The sequence below is a fragment of the Drosophila pseudoobscura genome, chromosome 2 (assembly GCF_009870125.1).
Source record: "Drosophila pseudoobscura strain MV-25-SWS-2005 chromosome 2, UCI_Dpse_MV25, whole genome shotgun sequence".
In the NCBI taxonomy this organism is placed as follows: Eukaryota; Metazoa; Arthropoda; class Insecta; order Diptera; family Drosophilidae; genus Drosophila; species Drosophila pseudoobscura.
The window spans coordinates 3,780,789-3,804,034 of record NC_046679.1 but is presented as its reverse complement, the minus strand read 5'-3'; the positions used below and the strand labels follow the sequence as shown (position 1 = coordinate 3,804,034).

Below are 23,246 nucleotides of genomic sequence, written 5' to 3'. Positions count from 1 at the left end.
GTTCGTTGGCTTGGGCACTGCTTCACTTTTTTCCGACTCCAGTGCATGACTAGAGTCATGCATGTTTTTTATCTATACGAAAAATGGCAATATCAGATGGGAATACAGGCTCTCTCACAATCACCCTCTCTTTCTCGCACGCTCCCTCTCTCGCTACATATCTGCCTCTCTTTCTGTTTGTCTAACTGTCTCTTTCAGTTGAACGCTGCACAGTGCTCTCCACGCTCAGGTGTTGTCGCATTTTGGCAGCTCTTGGGCCTGCTGCGCTCGTCTTGGGGTTTCAGTTTCGTTCATGACTTCGGCGCGTTAGGAGGCAGCAGCAGCAGCAACAAAGACTGTAACATCCACATCTTTTACCACTACATCACAGCACTTTGAGGCTCGGCTCTTTTATTACGTGTGCATTATAAAAAAAGTAAAATTTATAAGTCCAATTACGTGTTTACCTGCGTGCGCTCATCGTCGTGTCGTTGGTGTTGTCGCTCTCGCCGTTGCCGTTGTCGTTGCCGTCTCAGTTGTCGTTAAAATCCACGTTTTGGTTAGCCAAAACCACAGCCAAAACCAATACCCAAAACCCGAATAAAGTTAAAACAGCTGTTTTCGCTACAGCTGGGCAAAAGGCCAGCGAAGACAAAAGCGAAGCTAAATAGCAACAATAATCGCGCGCGAGTCGCGACTAACATGAAGTTCGGTGCCTAAGTCTTTTGTTTCTCCCAGCATTGTGCACATTCGCACAAGAAGAACCAACTGACAGCAGAGCTGTACAGAAACACGAACAAATCGAATTAAACAAGACTGTTTTAGTAGCAAAGACAAAAAGCAAAAGGCCCAGTGGAAACCAGTTGTGCAACTACAAATCGCAATATTCCCAAGCCTTTTACTAGCCCGAGCCCGTGCCCGTGCCCTGCCCCCGTGCCGGATCCCCTGAATCCAGACCGCAGAATCCTGTCCCAGCAGCAGCAGCCGCCACTCTACAGAAATCGAAATGGCACCGAAGAAAGAGGTAACCTTGAGCCAACAGCAGCAGCATCAACATCAGCAGCAGCAGCCTGTCATGGACTTTGAAAGGATTAAGCGTCACTTCAGCTGGTCGGACCCCAGTGCCATGTGAGTCAGAGCTATGGGTATTATTCGTAGCTGTAGCCACAAGTTTTTACATCACCATAAACAGCTGCCTTAATGGTTCCATAAAGTAGTCGTTAAGCCGAGAAACCCCGAAACGGAACCGAGTCAACGAGTCAGCTAAAGCAATTCGTTCAAGAAGAGATCCAGCAGATCCAGCGATCGACGATAGCCATCTCTACTAATCTTATGAAGTTCGTTGCCAAAGTCTTTCGATTGTCTTTGGTTTGCTTTGTTTTAGCCTCAGGCCAGGCGGCCGAAAAGACAACAAAAACTGGTTGGCTTTGAGATCGTGTAGCTCAAGAACATTCGGTTTCCGTTTCGTTTCGATTCAATAGAGTTGTGTTTTACTGCCGATTGACCGATTTCTGAACAATACTCGTACTCAGAGCAAGCCAAACTTGTCTTGCATAACGCTAATCGCACGTGTATGCTGTCAACGGAATTGAAGTTATTTTTGGAAAACAGACAGATTTATTGATGATATTTATGTACAAAGACAGGGAGAAGGAGAAAGATGATAGCATTCATTAATTGAGGGAGCTTTAGAGAGTCCATATATATGGAGATGCAGCGACAGTGAATAACACTTGAATAGGGAGTGAAATATTCAGTGCATTGGCCAAGGGTTATATGATGATTGAGGCTGAGGCTGAGTGAAATGCAAATTTGGATAACTCATCGGTGATAATGACAATTGGAAATATTTGCACCGTCCAGCTCGGTGTGTCCTCGTGCAATTGTACTCATAAGTATTTGTTTTCGCTGTCTTACAACATTTTCTGCACAAATTCCTCGTCATGCTTATTAAGCGCTGGGCTTTAATTGCATTTACGCGGAGTATTCACATGCTAAGCAACAAAATCAGCTAAAGGTAAAAAGTGACGAGTGAAATTTGCCATTATATAAAATACGCTTACGCTAACGCTATAAAGTAACAAATTTATAACAAGTTGTGCACATGCGCTGCGCCGCTCTAGGCGAGCGATGAGCCACACCACTGAGGCCCCTACCCAAACGATTAAAAATAGAACCCCAGGGTCGCCACAAGAGGGTAGAAGGGTTCAGCTCTGCGTTGGGCAACGGCTGGCTGGCTTTCAGCACTTGGTAATTGCTAATTTCAATAATTTCCTAAAAGCAAATCCGCAGGCAGCTCACTTACCCATCATAAATAGCAAACAAATAATGGTTTTTGTGCGAATTAACATTCATCATCATCGCAATCGCATTCGGCGACAATTGGGCGCCGATCCCGGACTCCTGTTGCAGCAAAGTGGATTATAAAACATCCGGCAAGACGCACCGCTCGATTGAACACGATGTGTGAAAATCATTTGGCCATAATTCAAAATTCAATACAATTGTATTTCCTTTTTCAAATCGATGTATGCGAAACTCTCCGGTTTATGTAAATCAGATTTTTTGTCATTAATATATGCAGAGCTTCTTTTTTGATTTGGCTTAGTTTGTGAATGATATAATATTGGCAACACCCAAGATACATACGAGATATGCTGGACAAGGGTGTAGTCATGGCATTTGAGAAAGGGTGATTCGACATAGGTCGAGGCTTAGCAGAAAAGTAACCCTTAAAGTATCCATTAATAGTACTTTCCATTTCAAAGGAACCACTTTATAGCTCTTTTAACCCCCTTTTCGTACATCACTGTCAGGCATCAGAAATGTTTGCCAAAAGCCAACATCACATTAGCATCGAAATAGGGTTTTTTTTGGGTAAGGTCTTTAACCGAACGACTGCCTTGTCTAAATGAGTTAGTCTGTAGGTTTTAGCGGTTTCTCTCTTTTGATGGCCTTCATTATACAATATCCAATGCTCAATCGGCTGCGTCACTTCCGCATGAACTAGTTCAGTTGTGAATGGCAGGGAAATATTGGGAAATCACTATGGTTGTGTTGTGTTTTTCTTGAGGGACGGGACCCCCCACCGGCTGGCGTGCCATTAATTGTTATTATTGTACCTTTTGGCTGATTGCCGATGATGCATGTTGTATACCCGTATGCCAAGCACGCCCCCATACTGACCGAACGGGTGAAACTGTTTTCGCGCGCGTTTGGGATAAAAATTCTAATTGCTGTATAATTAAAATTCCACAATCATGAAACCAGAAATGAAACTGGACAACAGCGCATCTGGTGCTGGGCTGGAAGTACAATAAATTATTATTAATTAATATAGCTTTTTATTTTGTTACTTGGAAATCATTTACATATTTTTTATATCTTTTTACCATCAAAAATTTCCTGTGTTGATTGGTGTTTAAAGCTTGAAATAAAGCTTATATTAACGACGTCGATATATCACGTATACGATACGACTATGTATGTAATGTCGCAGACAACGTGTAGAGTAAAAAGCTTTTCGGCTCTGTTAACTTTGCAGCAAAGCGCGTCGTCTCTGTTATCTTAGAAGAATAGCTTTTTGAGTCTGTTAAAATTCGGCTCAAGCTTTAATTTTTTCAAATTATTTACGCACTTTGTAGACTCTACTGTCATTAGCCAAGTGAAGTGCGTCTTTGGCAAAGGAAATGGCAATTTTATTGCCCAGAGAGATCATTATACCTATAATATTTCTGCTGACTTCGGAGTACTCCGCTCTCTGTTCTGCCCTGCTCTCTAATTGACTTCAAAGTTCAAAAAGCAAATTCTGTTATTGTATGCTTTGGGGGAACACTTTTTTGATCATATTCTTGAAAAATGGTAGAATATTTTAGACAGAGCGTCTAGAACTTTTTGAACTTTAAGCGTACACATTAACGTAGGTACTATATTTAGAAATATTTGTTTGCCCGTATGTTCTGTGCCCTCAAAGGCCACAGAACTACGCGAGAAATGGCGATGTCATCCAAATAAAAAGAGACGTCTCTCGTAATGCCTGACAATGGAAGAATTTATATCCGCAATGTGAGAATGTCAGCGGCTTTTGATTTCCTGTATAATCTTTATGTTCCAGCCCTCGCCGCCGGCGGCAGACTTTAGAATGTAATTCTGAGTTATAATAAATGAACTCAATCACGTATGCTTCCCAGTTAATGTCCTGAATCGCCCCTGTCATATAAATTAATGCCGATTCTTAGGGCCTTTGTGCCGTGTTTTCTTTGGCAACTGGGGGACAATGACGTCATTTGCGGTATGAACTTTTGCCAATACTTTCACCGCTCCGCTCGGTTGCAAGAAGCCATATGCATTGTCTTAGAGCAGCAGCAGTTTTTGGAGTATTTGCTCATGGCATTAACAGCAATTTGGCCCGCCTGCTAATTGGCTCGAAATGTGGCTGGGCCACAGACCACCAGACCAACAAACAGCATTGCACAATGCGGGCCAATCAACCTGGCAGAAATCTGACTCAAATGCCGTGCATTGTGTGCCAAAAAGTTTTCCTCAGATAATTATAGACGGATACACATATATCCCAAACGTAGAGCCCACTCCGACGTTGCTCGGCCAGCTTTCGGTTTGCATTTTATTCGGCTTTAATGCTGCTTGTATCTTTTGCTCATTTGCCAGTTTACAAGAGACCTTGACACATTTGGGGCGTGTGTGTTTTTGTGGCTTTGGCCAAAAAATCTTCACAAATTATAAAAAACCAGCGACGATCTCCAGCCCAGCCTCATTCACATCAAAAGCCGAGTTCGTTTCAAATTCGAAATCTACCAAAAAGCATTACAAAAACCAAATGAAACGATTGCAGTTTCGTAGATCTCTCTCTGTTAATGGGGCGTCGACAGCGTCTAATTGTAATTAATTAAGCCAAGCCGCTTGCATTAGCAGCTCTTTTGCATTTGCCAGGCCAGACGCTAAACACCAGTCTAGAGTCTGAGCCGAGCTCCAGCTTCGTGCTGCGTTGCGTTGCAACAATTGCATAATATTTGGCGAGCACCAAAAAGAAACAACTTTTGAGTCACCGCAGCTCGGCTGCCGACCCTCCCAGCTCCAGCCCCAGAGCTGGAAACTGCAGCGGGCCCGGCACGCGAATGAATGCGCCAATCTAGAGAGGAGACAAAGTCGTGAGTGTAGTCGTGAGGAGAAGACGATCATTCGCTGGGAAAACTCAGACGTGAAACTTGATTTCTTCCTGATGTCTTTCGATTTTGGAATGATTTTCAATACTTTTTACTTCTCCTCACGACTCCATCGCCAGTTTAGGCGTAAAAGACATAAAAGAAATAGGTGATTAGGACACAGCACGAAGGCGAGACGAACCCGAGCGAGTGGCGAAAACGAGTTTCAAGCGAAAGGGAAATTTTATCGCAAAGTGCAATCCGTTTTATGAGCTTGAAATTACCGCCGCCGCCGTCTCGATGCAATTAATTTAAAGCCAGGCTGTGGCTGTGCCAGTGGCAGTAGCTTCTGTCACTCAGTCCAGGTCCAGTCCAGCGCCATTCCTCTGGCAGCTTCCCAGCCAACTTCCTCGTCCCAGTGGCGACCTTGTGCCCGTTTTCACAGCAGCATAAAAAAAAGTAAGAGAGCCGAAACAAAACCGAAATGAAATTGTCTGAATGAATGTCCATTGGCCACTGGACTGGGAATGGTTGGGGGCTATAAATGCGCAATGTAGCAGACAAAACAATACAACAAAGTGTAGATTTGAAATGTGCACATCGTGAAACAAAAGAGGCTGAAACAGAAACAGACACAGAAACGGAGACAGTAAGTGAAGCTGTCGCGAGTGAAATTGATGCCATGGCAAACCCTCAAAATGTTGTCAACCAATTTCTTTAATGCTTTTTGGACATTTGCGCTTTTTCGGGTTGTTCAGGTTCGGGCCAAATGCACTGGCCAGGCCGAGTGGAGTCAACAAACTCGTCCAAGGTATCGCTGCCGCAGCATGACTTGCCTAAATTCGACAGCCTCTGAAACAAAACAAAGACAAAGACAAAAACTTAGAAAATTGCAAGCAGACTCTTTTTGTTTGTTTGCTTTTTTATTGGTAACAAAATGTGTGTTGGCTGATCTTTGTGTCTCAAGTGCTGTTTCTCTGTGGGCGCATCAGATTAATATATGAACTAAAACATCAGCTATGTACGTTACGAAATTGGCAGACTACGTTTACAAGAGTCCCGTCTCGACTACACAAATTGGTACACCATGAGACGGCAGTTTGCTTGTAATATTAGCTGGAAAACCTATTTCAGGCATGCTTTTGATGATGAGCATTTTGAATCTTAAACTTTATCTAGACAGTTGAAAGTTGCATCATATCCAGGCCTGGTTAATGATGAGGAGCCGTCTGGCTGAATATCAGTTTTCAGGGCTCATTAGCACGTTGCCTGTCGTCTTCCGAAAACCATGTCAAGTGCGACGGCAACGCATTTTGTTTATTTTTTTATATTTATTTCTTGATACATATGCACGCGTACGGACGGATAAGCTGAATACATGCTTGTACAAATGCGTAAATTACTTGTATTTTAACAACAATTATGTCCATTGCGACGACAACGAGGATGTTTACAGGCACATCAGTCAGCCAGCCAGTCAGGTGCAAAATCGCCTTTATGCCAGCCATTAAATCTGACTGACAAGCCAGGTCGGATCAGGCCGGGCCGGGCCACGAGGCGTATGAGTAATCCCTCCCTGAAGGAAGCTCAGCAAAACAATACCCTTCATATGAAATACGTGTACTTACTGATTCGGCAGCTGGATAAGCCGCTGTTTTGGGTCTCGGGACCGCATATAGCAGGCGACCTTGTCACTTAATTGCCGTTTAATAGCACCAGGGCTATGCTCGAAGCCAGAAAAATGTAAAAATCCATACCAAATATCCAATTGGTCAGCGTATCGCGGTCTTTGCAGCATGTGCTGTGTCCATCGACCATCGACCATTGACCATTTACCATTTACCAGCTGCTTAAAATGTTCGAGCGCGTTTGGTTACAACACTCTTTCCGATCCGAACCGATGCGATCGGTAGATGGATGGATGGCACATTTGGCCAGCACTTTGGGGCCGGCAGACACCCACAGCACACAGCACGGTCGATCGGCCGATCGGTTAGCTGTGCATTTTCAATGTCAGTATTGCGCAAATGTGAATAGTTTTTTTTGGGTTTGTGGTCAGGTTTTTCGGTTTTTCTTACCCCAAACGGCAAACGCCCTTAGTCACGCCCTTAACGCCGGCTTGTTAATTTTTGGGATGACATTGAAATTGTGCAATGGGCAAACAACAACAAAATGTTTTAATATAGACATGTTTATTGATTTATTGTTGGACAGACAGCCGTCCATCACCCGTCGCGTCAATTCTTCGACCCAAAGCATTCTTTGGCACATTAATTATAGTAATTAAGGCATTTAATTTCGCCTTGAGGTAGCTGCGAAAATGTGTACGTATGTCTCCCTCTATTCGGGATGAACTTTGCTCTACTTGGGCTCTTTACATAAGCAAACCACATTTTTAATTAAAAGTGCATGGGAATTTCAATGAAATTGCAATAGCAATTACAATTTATGAAATGCGAAGCCAAATGAAGCCATTACCCCGATCCGAGAGAGTGAATGGTGAGTGGCGAGTGGCGGTGGCTGCTTTTGCAATTCTTGCCACTCACAAGAGCAAGAGCCAACAGAAGAAGAGCTTCCCCATGCGCCGCAACGCGTTGAACGATAGCCCGCCCTCAAGGTCGTCTCTCGGATTACATCAGACCCGATGCACAGAAAAACCCCAATAACCTGGGCCTGGGCCCGGGCCCGGGCCCTTTTGTGCCGCATGGTTCCCTTCCCCAAATAAACCCCTGCTCAAGCGCCGAAGGTGAACGAGCTGGAGCCAAAAAATGCTGCAGCGGAACGCCAGGAGCGAAGCCAACAAACTCTGCCTCGCCAAAAAGTCGCTCACTCGCAGTCGAGTCGCGTTGCGTCGCGTCTCGTCGCGCTCATTCCACAAGTTGCCACAAGCGACTCAATCGCGTACGAATGGAATGAGTGGAGTGGCCTTTTGAGTGGGTTTCGGCCGGGCACACAGGTGTTTTTTGCTTTTGCTTTTGCTTTGGCTTCGACTCGGGCTGAGACGTCGTCTAGCTTTCAGTTGAGTTTCTGGCAGCAAGGCAACCGCAAGTCCACAGTCTACCACGCGTCTAAAGTCGCGCATAAAACGCACGTGCAAAAGTGCAACAGCTTCGGTGTCCCCCACACGTCCGCTCTCTTTCACTCACGCTCTTGGCTGGCCTGGCCGACTGTCCGTCTCTTTCATTGGCAAAGTGTAAAGTGCAAAGCTAGCCCCCAAAGCTAGCAGCGTCGGCAGAGGCAGAGGCAGCATCAGTGAAGCGGGGCTCCAGCCACAGCTCGGCCACCGACTCGAAGTCAGTCTTAGTCGAACCTTTCAGAGCAACGCAAGTGTCTCCGAAGTCTGCTCTCTCGTTGTCGCGTGATTTTCTGTGTGTGCCCCGAAAGTGTCGGGTCCGACTAAAATATATATATATTTTGACGAGAATTGTTTAAGCGGAGGGCGCGTGTGAGCAAAAGCCAAAGGCGATCTAATCTATCATTAATTCGTGCGTTCGTGCCTTAAGTCTTTCGTTTGGCGAGAGCAATCAGCGCATCCTACGCCTTTGTGCCCACTGCTCGAAGTGGAAGAGAAGTGGATTATAGCCTCAACAAAAAACGACAAATTTTGTGCCAACATTTGCACAGTCCCCCCCCTAACCACCAAAATAAAGAGAAAAACTAAACGACGACGTTGACGAGAGCTTCGTAAATCTATTTAGAACGCGCATTGTAAGTGTAAATTTGCTCATCAAACAAATGCCTGGCACGGAGATTTGGAGTTTGTCGAGCTTGACTTGGGCACAAAGTGCTATATACACGTTTCAGGAAATCACTTCTCAAACATTCGCAAAAGGCAGGCAAACAACGGGCTGTGCCCATGGGGATAAGGCAGAATTCTATACAAAATAATACTCAAGCAAACAGAAACAGAAAAATAGAAAAACAGAAAAACAAAAATCAATTCTTCATAAAACAAATGGCTGCCGCTTTGTTGTTACTTCCACCACGATGATGATCATCATCATCAACGCTATTCGCAATCCTCAATAAGATTTCCACTCCCCCATTCCCATTCCCATTCCCATTCCCATTCCCATGCCTTCATCGGCTACTGTCCGTTTATAATGTTCAAACGCGTGCGTTCTGCGCCCGGCATACAAATGTCCGGAATGAATTGATATCGTCGTCATCGGCTACTCAAAACGCTGTTAGAATGCGGACTCCGATGAAGCCAGGGCCCAGCCAGCTATTGCTACATATTTTCGTACAGCAATTTGTGGTATCTGTGTCCATAACTTCAGTGGCATTCAGTGCATTCCACAGGGAATCGCATGGTGTGTCATTCGCTCAGTTGGCCATCAGTGCGGGTCCGTCGACTCCATCGCCGATGCACTTAGCTTAATTTTCATTTTATTGATTCAGTCCGTTGGCAGCGGCCTTAATCGGCTTAAATGCTTGCGCAGTGGGAAGCCTTTCAAATGTATCTGTTACACTTTTTGTACCCCACTTTTGTAGCTTGCGCTAAAAATAGTCAGTGCCAAGACCTAGCTTTTTTAGAGGCCTCGCACAGGCATGTAGCTATATGATTATCTTAGATAATCGCATCTATCATTCCCCATTCTGTGGCTTCAGTCTGCCCTTAGCAACACAATAAGTATCTGGACACACACACACAGAATGCAACGCAAACGTGCACTGAGAAGAGGTCATCGAGAAGCCGAGAGCCGTAAGAGAGTCTGCCAGTCTCTGTGCTAGCCAGTACTCGTATCCCTCTGTGCTGGCGTTTGCAATTTCGAGCAAAGTTCAGCGTAATTAAGTGTTGTGACTTTTTGCATTTTCATTGCACAAGTGCACAGAGAGTACAGCGATAGAGCGATACAGATAGACAGATACACAGATACTCTGATACTCTGATAGTAGTGAATCGTAATAATAACAATTATAGCAGAGCAGAGCAGAGCAGAGCAGAGCAGAGCAGAGTGGAGTGCTTATGTCTTATAATAAAATGCATTCATTGTCAGATTTTGTGCACCCCAGACCCAGAGACCTTCGCGCGGGCCCTGAAATTAGTTGTCAAGGTCTTCTCTCTTTCCACTCTTCACTCTCGCCATGTGCATTTCCGAACTGAGCCGATCCGAAACTGTGCAGCGATTTAAAGCTTAAACTTGAACTGGTATTTTTCGTCTTTGGGGGTTTTTCTGTTGTTTCTGTAGATGTGTTTTTTTTTGTTTTTTGTTTTTTTTTTTTGGGTCTTTCATTCTCTGTATATCACGTCGCGGCTATGCTTTGAGCAGAGTTCAAGGTGCCCCAACAAAAGTATGATGAAAACTGAAGTCGGATCTAGATGCGGCCATAAAAGCGGTGCGACATTTAATTAATATCAAGGCACTCGCTGCCATTAACATAAAGCTTTATATAAATGACTGTTCTGCCCAGTCTACTCTAGAAAGATCACTAAGTGATCCGATCCAATCCGATACGATACCGAGCCAAGCCGATTCGATACGATTCGATCGTGTAATGTAATGTTAGATAATTACGGACAATTTGCATTGCTTAAATCGATATTAAATGAACGGTTAATATTTCCCCCCAGTGACGGGGGGCATAACCAATTAAATTGAACTTAAACCGAACAGATCTCACGGCTGCAATGCAATTTGTTGGTCACATAACGCACTCGATAATTGAGGACTGGTCGACTGGTGGGTCACTTAATGACTAAATGCCAGGGCCTAATCGCTCAATAACGTCAACTTAGATGATTGAGCTAGCTGGTTAGACTTAGACACAGAGACCGACGACAGACAGACTTAAGAACAATGTATTTGCACTAATGGAGAGAGCACATATGTATTCATAAAGATGTCTATTAGAAAACGCCTCAGAAGGTGGCAACCTCCGGGGAAATTTGTAATTCAAACTCGTGGACATTAAATTTTCAGTTCATTTCATGACAGGCACAACATTTGTTGGGGTTCACGCGACCCAATTGGAATGCCGGCTATCACCATCATCCCCCTCGTCGTCCTACGAGTATCTGGAACTGATTGTGCAATAGCTACATGGGGGACATGGGAGGAGGAGGCAGAGGAGGAGGCATAAAACAATTGGGAAAATTAAGTATTAATTGAGGCAATCCAATCGGACATTCTCTTTCGAGTTTTGCAGGAATCGTTGTCGTGTTGTTAACTCAATTCGATTCAATTCGATTCGATCCGGCACTCCAGAGACTGGTTTATAGATTACCTAGACCAATCGATGGAATTGATTAGGTTCGGCACTGAGTGGCCTACCCTGCTGATGATTTCACACGAAACTCAAACTAATCAAACCAATCAATATCAATCCACCCATCGGGATGGGATTATCTAATGGCTGGCCATATGTGGCCGCCAGTGCGGGTGAGTGCTCGACTATTGATTTGGGCACTGAAATCAGCCAGAAAAGTCTTAAGACCTGTTGCAGAACCAGTTGCCCGACAACGGGTTTGCCATTTGCGGCACTCAACACTGGCCAAAAGACCAACTCGACTCGAAGAAGTTGCAGCCACAAAACTGTGTCGCACACAAGTGCAGCGGGCATAAACACACCGGCAGACAGACAGACAGACAGACGGACACGCAGACATGCATGCAATTATGTCATCGGAAAAGCCAGTCGAAGAAAATGAAAACGCTTCGGAAAACGCAGCACAAACTGGCCTGCTGCGATGAGATCGAAAGTACTCGGCACTCGGCCATAAAGCCGCACTTTGTACTCCCTGCCCAGACGGGAAAGGAGTTCCGTTGAGTGGCATACTGCCAAGGCAGTTCTAATGGGCTCTAGGCTTTGGGCCTACCTTTGGAGGCCGCTTTAATGTCTCGCACATGGCTGGCTTGCTTAATGCCACACACGTAGCCTAGCCATCGGCATTAAGCAGTCTCTTAAAATCACAAAACCATAATGGGTTTTCCTGTCTGCAAAAATAAAAACGAGTAATCTGTCCAGTCACAGCTGCTGCTGCTGCTGCTGAAAAGTCGTTCAGTGGTTGCATTGCCTCATTGAAATTTAAATTGTATTTAATAAATTTATTCATGCATTGTGTGTGCGACTGCCTGTCCATGCAGCTGGTGGAAGGAAGGCTTTCATGCTCAAGCGATTTGCTCATTGCTCAATATGCGGTGGAGCCTCAGAAAGATTTCAACTTGTTGATTCTGCTAATTCATTGAACCTCTTGAGACTCGCGAGTGAGTCACACCTGCCCGGTTGATGCTGGTTTTTTGTGTTTTCACAACTCAGACATTCGATGACGCACGTGGTAGAAAACTTTCCGTTGCATCGGAAAGGCCCCCGGAAAGCCATTGCATTGCATGCCACCACGACTGACCTTGTCACGGCAACGCACTCGGCATGCAAACTACAGATCAGCAAAACCTCAACGATCCGTAGTAGCGTTTTGCTAAGAACTTTGCTCGCTTTGAAAGCTGAAACTTCAACAATAAAAACCATTTGGAGAGCATCATGCAGCCAAGCAGGCAAGAGGCATAGTCAGTCATGTCCAACAGAATCAACAGAAACAACAGAATTCCAATGTCAAATGCGTACATTGCTTTTGGGCTCAATTATTATTATGATTATTATCATTGTTGTGCTGACTTAAGCGGCTTTTGGCCTGACTGACTGACTGCCCGACTGACAAAATAAATGCTCAACGTCGAGCCGTTCAAGAAATATTCACAGTTTTCTTTGAGCCATGGATCATATAATGCCGTAGTCATATAGCATGACTTGGCATAACTGCTCGCACAACAGAAGCAAACACCGCAAGGTGTTGATTGTATAATGATGTCTGGTGTATCGAATCGATATGACCGCATATCGAACGGGGACTTGGTGGGGAATTCCATTCAGTTAGTACGCGCAAAGCTACTTTTCTCTTTCCTCTTTCTAGAAGCTCGTTTCAAGGGCTTTTCTTCCCACATTCTCTCGGGTAGAATGGTAAGCGCTTTACAGAGTCATTGATGAACTCTCTACACCCTCTTACACTCTTACACCCGCCTCAACAATCATCATCTATGATGACTGATCGAAAAAATAAACAACCTGCGTACAACGTGACGTATGTGAAATGTGCGATGCGATTTGAAAGAAATTAAATGCCAGATGCCCAACTCGACAGACTCCCAGGTCCAGCCAATGCATAAATCAAACAATTTATGCTCAAACATGATTATTATTTATACATTTCAGCATTACATTGTGTGCCTGAAACACATGAAACACACAGACACCTCGCAGACACTCGAGCAACTGCAAGAGATTGGTCCGACTCTGGTGTAAAAGTAAAAGTAACTACCGGTTAAACAAAGGCAAATCAAAACATACGAAATAAAAACGTTGAACAAACGTTGGCAAATCAAACAAATAGCCACCCACCAGCAGCAGCGCACCACCAAAAACAAATACAAAAATGCTGATATCAACGTAAGTAAATCCCGCGGATGAACGTGCAGAGATTACGGCCATAAATCGCAATCAGTGTTTCAATTTTGACCCACTGATGTTGACCCACTTGGGTGCCAGTCAATCGCCCGCCGGTCTATCAGTCATTTCCAGTCTTCCCGTCGTCCAGTCATCCAGTTTCCTGCTGTCAACGCCCGATCTCTCGGCTTTAACACTTGTCGACCCATCAACATTGCATAATCCCTCAGCGAGACGGCTTTTGATTTGACTTTTCCATCGATTCGCTTTGCCCTTTTGTGTCTTTTCTGCTTTGGCCATATCTCTTGTGTTTTTTGTTTTTGTTTTGGTTTTGTAGTCGTCGTATCGTATGTATCTCCCTTTTGCATATTCGCCAGCGACCGCATTTCTCAGCGGGGCGAACAAGTTTGTAATTATGTCAAATACCAAAAGGCGTTGCTCTCATTGCATAATCCAAATAATCCCCATAGCCATCGCGAATTATGTACCTCTTCTGGCAGATACATCTTCCCATGATTTATGCTCTCATCCCATGAAGCTGAAACAATGCCCGGCCTTGGTTTTTGCACTTCTCTCCCGCTCGTTACTCAAAATAATGTGAGAGGCCATTGATTTATTTGGCAATTGACAAGTTTGCCATTTCAACGGCTGCTTCCTCGTTGGCCTGTCAGTGGGAGCTTGGGCTTAAGAATAGAAGCCCATAATTAAATGCCATTGACTGAAACACAACACTGGCGAAACAATTCGCTCAAGAGGCAGCTCAGGCCGACAACAAAAGTCAATTACACGATTTCATTTGCATCTTCCGCGTGTGGAGGCGACTTGTATGGAAATGCCTAAGAGATGTATTGCTTATCAATTCTCCGGCTTCTCCGAAGTGGATTGGAATTCCCCGCGAAGGCCCAACGAAAGAAAGAACCAATTGTACGTTCCTGTGGGATCGGCGTGCTTAAAATTCAGCTCATCATCGCAATTGCTGCGTGACAGACTCCAGAGTCAGAGCCAGAGCCATAGCATAGCCATAGCCCATAGCCAGGAACAGTTTAAATCCGAGTTTGTCTGTCTGTCTGTCTGCCTGTCTACTTTGCATGCCTCTCCATAGGCTGATTATATGCGATTACCCGGCTCAATCATCAATGAAATGGCAACACGAAAAGCCTTCTCCCTAACGTGTTATATAAGCAGAAGATTTAACAATCTTTATCTTGGGATGACCTCATTGGCACCTCTGTGGGAGTCGCACTGAACTTTGTCTGTCTGTCTCCGCTCGCGGCTCTCCTCTCTCTCTCAATTATATATGGGGTTTGAATTCTAAAGTCCGCTATTTGCTCAATGAGTAAAGTGCAAAAAAAAAATATAAAATCTGCCAGTTATGGCCCACGGAACGTTCAATTTATTGATTATTCGAGGAAATATACTCTGAGAAAATGACAACATAAAGATAATGGGTTTCATTTTTAAAAATATACTCATACATATCTTTGGGTTTGTCCCTTAAGTGCCTTTCCATGGAGATAACTCACAGATGTTGACTAATCTCTCACAAATTCTCACGCTCTATCTGTCGTCTGGGTTTGTCACAACGATGTTGCAAGCCAACGCCAACATCCACCAAAAAAAAAAAAAAAGACCAAAAATATGTGGCGACTCTGTGGACACATCGCTGCATGCATAAATAGCGCTCTAATAGTTAATTAAATTATCAATAAGCAGGCACAGACCAACAAACACTATCAACATGCCCACAAAACTCTTAGCCATAAATGTCAAACGCACCCAGCTCACAAAAAGAGAGGAGACAAAAATGTCGGTTTGTTTGTCATTATAAAAAACTACTTGGCCTGACCTTGTCCATTGTTGGCTTGACGGTGCGCGCGCACACACATTTACATTTACATTTACAGATACAGATACAGATGCAAATGCACACAGATACACTCTTGCACAGATAGACAGAAATTTACGCAACCTACGGGTGTTTGGCTTTTGGTCGCCAGTGACTAACTCCGACTACAATAGTACTCGTACGCAAATCGAAAGACTCCGACAACGAACTTGAAACACATTTCGTCAACGAAATTGCAGCATGACTATTTCTGAGTGCGCTTCGCATTCAGAATCCGTTGTGGCCCAGCCCCTCCCCAAATGTTGTCATGGGGGGACGCATTATGCAAATATTTGATAGGCCGCATAATAAAGCTGCTACTTAATTTTCACCGCAAACTCGGCATCGGTTGTCGAGGATGTTTGCTCGGCACTCGAGCGGTAGGCTGGCCATTGCCGGCCATTGGGCAACCATCATATCATCTCATCTCAGTTCGGATCGGATCGGATCGTCTGTCTCGTGCCTTATACAAAATGCAAATATTTGCGGTCGATTGAATATTTATTTTAACGAGAAGTAACGCAACGCAACGCAAGCGATTAGCAAAAATAACTTGGGGTTCGATTGTACCCAAAAATCCAAACGTTTTCGAAAGCGACAACAAAACTGATCGACTGCGCTCAATCAGTGACCTTGAACTAGTTTCCCCCCGTGTGTATTTTTTGGTGTGTGTATCTCGTTTCTCGTTTTTTTTCTTTTCTTATATGACTTGCTTTTTGGGCACTCCGAGCCCCAAAACGCCGAGAGAGTTCGTTAATGATACGAAAGGCCCGCAGTCAAAATATGTTAATGAGGTGCGAAAATGATTAATTGCAGGCAATTATGAACTTTCTTCGCGGAACCATGGCTAACAATGCAGCTAACCTTGACCCAAAAATTGGCTGAACAAAGTATTCCCCCACATGGTTCGGGCCTCCGATGTGCAGCAGTGTAATGCAGGCGAAAACTGCATGGAAAATTGCATAACGGCTCAGACCAGACCACTGCAAATGCAAACTACAAACAGTTTGCATATTTGCTTAACGGCTGGCCTGGCCAACTAGGTTCGCGGCTGTGGCTGAGGTGGTTAAGCAATCGGCCAAAGGCAGAGCTAGAGCTGGTCCGACCAGAAAGACCATTGAGGCTTTAACAAGTTTACTTTACTTACGAGTATAGCGATTTGCTTGGTAAGCATTCACTTCGGTGTCCGACTTTGTCTTGCCAACTTTGCCAAGCTTGCAAGCGATCACACACTGACCACCACTGAGCACTGGCCAAGTGGCCAAAAAGCGCGTTGGGCAAGAGAGACGAGTGTATCTGTTGGACCAACTATATGCTCGTAAATATTGAAATGAAAAGTGTTGCCAAGCCGGGCCCCATTGTTGCTACTTCTCTCTCTCGTTTCATGCTTTTTTGCAATGTGTGCCGCTGACATAGTTTTCAAAGCGCCAAACCACTGAAGCATACACCAGATACACGAGCTGATACACACTGAGATACTGAGATACAGATACTACTCATATGCGACCCCCCGATCGTTATGCAAATGCAAAAACCAGCAGCAGCAGCAGCAGCAGCAGGAAGCAGTCAATAGCCAATATAGAGAGACACAAATAACTAATAAAATATTCTAAAATACCGAAACGAATGACCTGAACGTAGAGTCGGAACAAGTTTGTAGTTTCGATGGTTATTATTAGAAACTATTTTGAGTAATATATAGCTGCAATTACTAATTACAACGATTTGTCTCCTTGCAGCATTCCCACAGACTCCGCGATGGCGGCCACAAACAACGATGGTGGCACACAGCCGCAGAATGCTGTTTCGGCCTGGGGCCAGCCCGCTGCCGGGCCACGCAACACACAGGCCGCCGTGTCCGTGCGACATGCCTTCAAGGCCTATGGCAAAAAGAAGAACGCCAACCAGGTGCTGAATAACCTGAATATGACAGTCCCCAAGGGAACAATGTAAGTAGCAGTCGTCAGTCCTCTGTCTCTGTCTTCTATAAAAGTGAAATGTTGACAGCTTCATTTAGCAACTAAATAAAATAGAAACGGCGAAAGTAATTAACACATCAGAGCATCTAAACATCACAGCATCAGAGCAGTGCCCATGGGATCCCGAATATATACTGTATACTGTATATTTGATCGACTCGAATTAGACGATCGAAGCAGACGATTTCCTTGTAACTAAGATTTGATTGCATGCCACGAGATTTTAGAGTCTCCGTCAGAGGTCATTTGGTTACGCTCGAGCTCGAGCTCGAACTCGAACCTCTACAAGTAATTGCGGCAATTATATGGCTAACCAGTCCAGTCCGGGCCAAGACTAGTTTGCGCGCTCGTACTGTACTCGTATCTATCTTGTAATTGAGACGGCATTTTTGCATGATAATTTGATGCGGCTAACGAGGGTCGTTAGAGCACTTCGCCACACAGATGCCCCAAAGAAGTGATCCCCATTAAGGCCTAAGAGGCTTCCTCTTCCACCCGGCTGACGTCAATATCTGGTCCCATTCTACACGTTTTCACAATTAAAAAACAAATGCCGTCCGCATGCAAAGACTGCCATTGATTCGCGATATCTGGAAATAAAACCAATATGCAAAGCAATATTGATCGATTATTGGCAGGAAAACGATACTCAGAGTTCGATTTGCTTTTGTTTGTTTGCCTTCTACATACATCTCTCCATCTCTGTCGCGGCACATGTGCTTAATTGTGCCCGCCCCTAAGATCCGACCCGCTTCATGAATTTTTTGGCAAACATTTAGGGGCCATAAATTTTCAATCGTAAATAATTCATTTTTTATTTTGATTTTTTTATTTCTGCCTTTGGCATTGATAGTGCCCGAAGCTAAAGCCCGAAGTATTGCTAAAGTGTTGGTGTGCCGTGTCACTGATTTCGGCATTCTTAATGATTTATAAGGCACACTTAACCATCCAGCTATCAGGGCTTGTGTGTATGTCGTAACGGAGTTTTATTCTACGACTAACAAAACGAGTATTATGCTGCAGTCTTGACCCAGTTAACAGTTTGGTTCGTTCAGCTTTGACCTAGGTCATGTCAGTTGTCGAGTCAACGAACTGCACGCAGCGGCAGCGACAACGGCCAGCAGGCCAGGTCCAAATGGCTTTTGGGCTTGTTTTCAAAGTCACTGAGGACTGACGATTATGCCAATTAAAGTCTGCCAGTCTGCGACTATCCTCCCTGGGGTTATATCAAATGTTGTTTATAGCCAAAGTTTAATTCGGTAAATGGCGCTGCGTGTTAATTATAATAATAAATCCAATAACAGGCCAAAACGTGCGACCTACGTGCCGCAACATTTTGTCAAAGGCCGAAAGTCCCAACGAAAACAGACGACAAAATAACAATCCGATAATCACGATAATCATCGCCTATGAACCTCATCATGATGATAGCCCGTCTGCTTCTGCCACTCCACAAAAAGAGGCGGAGTCGCGTATCTGGCTGGGGGAGGTGGGGAAATGCTACAACTATATTTCTTACTTTTCAAGGTGAACATTTCGAAATAATTCAACTTGAACTGCGGGAATTAGCATTGACATCGTCGCTGACATGCCACGAACGTTATACATAGGTTATATGTATGTACGATAATACGATTATATGTATATATCCCATGTTTGTGACGACAGTTTTCGTGCTGAATTTGCGAAAACAATGCTTTCTCGCTGTCGTTCTCTAAACGATTTAGTATCCATTAATAGTAGACTTAAAAGAGTGTATATAACTTCTCTACCGGCTGATGTTCGACCTATAGAAATCCAGAAAACTTAGAGAAGAATAGGTATAGATATGATCTACAAATCTACCAAATATAATACTGTTCGGATGCTTTCTTTAGCACCTCTGTTTTGGTTAATTTCTCATTAAAATATCTTTGTTCTTCCTCCCTTAGTTATGGCCTACTGGGTGCCTCTGGCTGTGGCAAGACCACACTTCTGTCCACTATTGTGGGACGCCGCTACTTGGACTCCGGCGAGATTTTCGTTTTGGGCGGCAAGCCAGGCACCCGGGGATCGGGTGTGCCTGGCAAGCGTGTGGGTTACATGCCCCAGGAGATTGCCCTCTACGCAGAGTTCTCCATTAAGGAGACCATGATGTACTTTGGCTGGATCTTTGGCATGGAGACCAAGGAGATTGTGGAGCGCTTGCAGTTCCTGCTCAACTTCCTCGATCTGCCATCGGAGAAGCGTCTGGTCAAGAATCTGAGTGGCGGGCAGCAGCGTCGCGTCAGCTTCGCTGTGGCTCTCATGCACGACCCGGAGCTGCTCATTCTCGATGAGCCAACTGTGGGTGTGGATCCCCTGCTGCGTCAGAGCATCTGGAATCACTTGGTGCACATCACAAAGGCTGGCCAGAAGACGGTCATCATTACCACACATTACATTGAGGAGGCGCGACAGGCGCACACGGTAAGGGATCTCTTAAGAGGTGTATGTGAAGATCTTCCTCTTATTTTTGCCTTTATTCCAATCCTTAGATCGGTCTTATGCGATCCGGACATTTGCTGGCGGAGGAGTCGCCCAGTGTCCTGCTTTCCATCTACAAGTGCATCAGTCTCGAGGAGGTTTTCCTGAAGCTCTCGCGCATCCAGAGCCAGAAGGGAGACGTGACCCATGTGAACTTCAGGTAAGTCCCAGCCGGTCAAAGTAAACGTGTTTAACCCCTCTAGCGTCGCACACTCTAATCCCCAAAACCGTAATCTTTTCCATTTGGCACTCCACTCGCATGCTCGCAATCTGTGTTCCACCATACACCATCCACCATCTCTGTGTGTTTTGTGATAATTTGGAGTAGTAACAACATCTCGTTGCACGCAATGGCCTTTGGCAGCAAGATGGACAAGCCCAGCTCCAGCCAAGAGGGCGGCGTTGTGGGCCTCAACTTCCACCAGAGCAAGGAGGTGCTGATCAATGACAGCAATGGCTCCATCTACACGGTTTGTTCTCCTCTTTTCGGCCGATCCCCTTGCTCATTTCTGTCTTTTGCCCCAATGTTAGCTCAACCAGGAACCGTATAGCCCACCGCCTTCCAGGCGCAACAACAACCCCAATGATGAGGAGAGCTGCCAGGACTGCTATGCCAATCTCTGCAAGGTCACCTCGAAGGGCAAGATCCGTGCTCTCTTGACCAAGAACATGCTGCGCATGTGGCGTAATGTGGGTGTGATGCTGTTCATCTTTGCCCTGCCCGTGATGCAGGTGATCCTCTTCTGTCTGGCCATTGGACGCGATCCACAAGGCCTCAATCTGGCCATAGTCAACGGAGAAATGAACAATACGGTATGCCAGAGCTACTAGAAGATCTCCCAGTTCGGAGTCACAATTCTGTTCTTTTAGGAGACCTGCTTCTGGGAAGACGGCTGTCACTTCGCCAACCTGGGATGTCGCTATCTGAATCACCTGAACACGAGCGTGGTCAAAACGTACTATACGGAACTAGAAGACGCCAAGGCGGCCGTGAGAAGAGGCGAGGCCTGGGGTGCTGTCTACATCACGGAGAACTTCACGGACGCCTTCACAGCACGCGCTGCCCTTGGCCGCGAGGCGGATGACGAGACGCTCGATCAGTCCGAGGTGAAGGTCTGGCTGGATATGTCCAATCAGCAGATCGGCGTCATGCTGAACCGCGACATACAGCTGGCATATCGTGACTTTGCCATGGGCCTGCTCGGACAGTGCGGCAACAATCCCAAGTTGGGCGATGTCCCGATTCAGTTCAGAGATCCCATCTATGGCACCATGAATCCCTCGTTTACCGATTTCGTAGCACCCGGCGTGATCTTGACGTAGGTTTTTGCTATAAAATATATGAGAATACAATTAATATTTTATTTTATTGTTTTATAGAATTGTCTTCTTTTTGGCTGTTGCTTTGACGTCATCTGCATTGATTATTGAGCGCACTGAGGTAATGAAGAGATGCATATATATATAGCACTGCATATACTAACTTCCTGGATTCATTTCAGGGCTTGTTGGACCGTTCTTGGGTGGCTGGTGTTTCCCCTGGCGAGATCCTCTTCTCCCATGTCATCACTCAGTTCGTGGTGATGTGTGGCCAGACCACGCTGGTGCTCATCTTCATGCTGGTGGTCTTCGGTGTGACCAACAATGGTGATCTGTTCTGGGTGATTGTGCTGACGCTGCTGCAGGGCATGTGCGGCATGTGCTTCGGCTTCCTCATCTCCTCCGTTTGCGAGCTGGAGCGCAATGCCATCCAATTGGCGCTGGGCTCCTTCTACCCCACCCTGCTGCTGTCTGGCGTGATCTGGCCCATCGAGGGTATGCCCGTGGTGCTGAGGTAAGCGTCTCTTCGAGAGTCACCGAGAATCCAAGTACAATCCTTCTCTCCGTTAGATATATTTCATTGTGCCTGCCCTTGACGCTGGCCACCTCATCGCTGCGCTCCATTCTCACCCGTGGCTGGGCGATATTCGAGTCTGATGTCTACATTGGCTACGTGAGCACGCTCTCCTGGATCCTGGGCTTCCTGATCCTCACGATGCTGGTTCTGCGGGCGAAACGCGGCTAGAAGAGTCGTCTGTAAACCGGAGTACATAATTTTAGATCGCGTTTAGTCGTCATTGTCGTCCCTTCATAGCTCTTAAGATAGTTTCCCTCCTGGTTGTTTATTTTTTTAAATTCTCAAACACTCTACCCCTCGACCTTTGCTCCTTTATATGTATCTCTCTTTTTCCGCCCAAATGTCATAAATTATTTAAGCACAAGCAGCTTTCCTTAGCTTCTACTTCGCACTGCACTCCGAGCCCTATAAGTAGTCGTTTAAGTCTGCACATTTCGTAGTTTAATTTGTAAGGTTTAGGTACCTAAATGAATTGTTGTTGCTGTAAATATGTTTTGTGTCACAAATTAGAAGAAAAAGTCCGTTTGTGAGCGACCTAACTAGACGTCCATTATTCGCAATCCTCTGTTCTAGACCTTCTCTTGATTCCAAAACGGGCAATTTATTACCAACACACACACACACACACAACACTAATTTTATATATTTTTCAATGGACTGTGATTGTTTTTTTTACATATTTCACGCGAAAGCCTAAAGAACAAAAAAAAAACAAGAAAAACAAACAAAAACAATATGGTGGGTTTTGTTAATAACATTAAGTAGTTTAAAGCATTTTTGTATGGGTTTAAGTTTTTTAAGTTAAAACATAATTAAATACAATAATGTACACACTACCCTAAAGAGTATATCCACATATACGAATACACATATTTCAGGAAATATTATGCTCAAGGCATAAGTATTTCACAACGAAAAAATCGTAAGATAAAGAACAAACAACGAACAAGTGAAGCAAAAGTCCTTATTTAAGCATGACCAATCATTAACTATGTGAGCGCAGTTATGTATAAATAACAATAAAAACGTGAATAAAAATCTATATATCAATCTTTTCATTGAATTGAGAATAGTTCTAAAAAACGTAAAAAGCTAGTCATTGATGCAAAATAATTTTTGAAAATCTAATTCAAATTTTGTTTTATCGATAGGCCGCGCGCATAACAGAACATAACAGATAACATGAGGATAACAGCAATATTTAAGAGTAACAGGCCAGCTGTGCCATCCTGTTACTTAACAAGACATTTTGAACTTTCATGACAGGACTGTATTATGGTGAAACTATTTTCATTGCACATCTGCAAGATGCAAGATAAATATCGCAGGAGACAAGGAATATATGTATTGCGATTCCATTTTCAATGCATTCTTTGATGATAGTTGTGGGAACAGCA

At 44.7% G+C, this 23,246-nt stretch overlaps 1 protein-coding gene across 4 annotated transcripts; it reads left to right on the top strand.

The window, feature by feature from the left end:
- Positions 1 to 303: 303 nt before the first annotated feature.
- On the top strand, positions 304 to 22,891 carry snu (ABC-type transporter snustorr). Of its 4 annotated transcripts, none has more exons than XM_033383645.1 (11): positions 8,137 to 8,849; positions 13,353 to 13,586; positions 17,208 to 17,417; positions 19,379 to 19,895; positions 19,964 to 20,112; positions 20,317 to 20,422; positions 20,484 to 20,765; positions 20,823 to 21,271; positions 21,333 to 21,393; positions 21,455 to 21,786; positions 21,843 to 22,891. In XM_033383645.1, the coding sequence occupies exons 2-11, from the start codon at positions 13,573 to 13,575 to the stop codon at positions 22,015 to 22,017; spliced, it is 2,295 nt and encodes a 764-aa protein (XP_033239536.1). In that variant the 5' UTR covers positions 8,137 to 8,849; positions 13,353 to 13,572; the 3' UTR covers positions 22,018 to 22,891. The 4 variants fall into 4 exon arrangements, with proteins under 4 accessions (XP_003736278.3, XP_003736277.3, XP_033239536.1 ...); XM_033383642.1 differs by having other exon boundaries at positions 20,281 to 20,422; XM_003736230.3 differs by lacking the exons at positions 8,137 to 8,849; positions 13,353 to 13,586 and adding an exon at positions 304 to 1,107 and having other exon boundaries at positions 20,281 to 20,422.
- Positions 22,892 to 23,246: the final 355 nt, after the last annotated feature.

Excerpts from the sequence above, each read along its gene's own strand:
- snu (XM_003736230.3), top strand. The coding sequence starts at position 986 with ATGGCACCGAAGAAAGAGGTAACCTTGAGCCAACAGCAGCAGCATCAA. Across the intron at positions 17,418-19,378 it reads ACAGTCCCCAAGGGAACAAT|TTATGGCCTACTGGGTGCCT; the intron begins GTAAGTAGCAGT and ends TTCCTCCCTTAG. Across the intron at positions 20,766-20,822 it reads ACGGAGAAATGAACAATACG|GAGACCTGCTTCTGGGAAGA; the intron begins GTATGCCAGAGC and ends CTGTTCTTTTAG.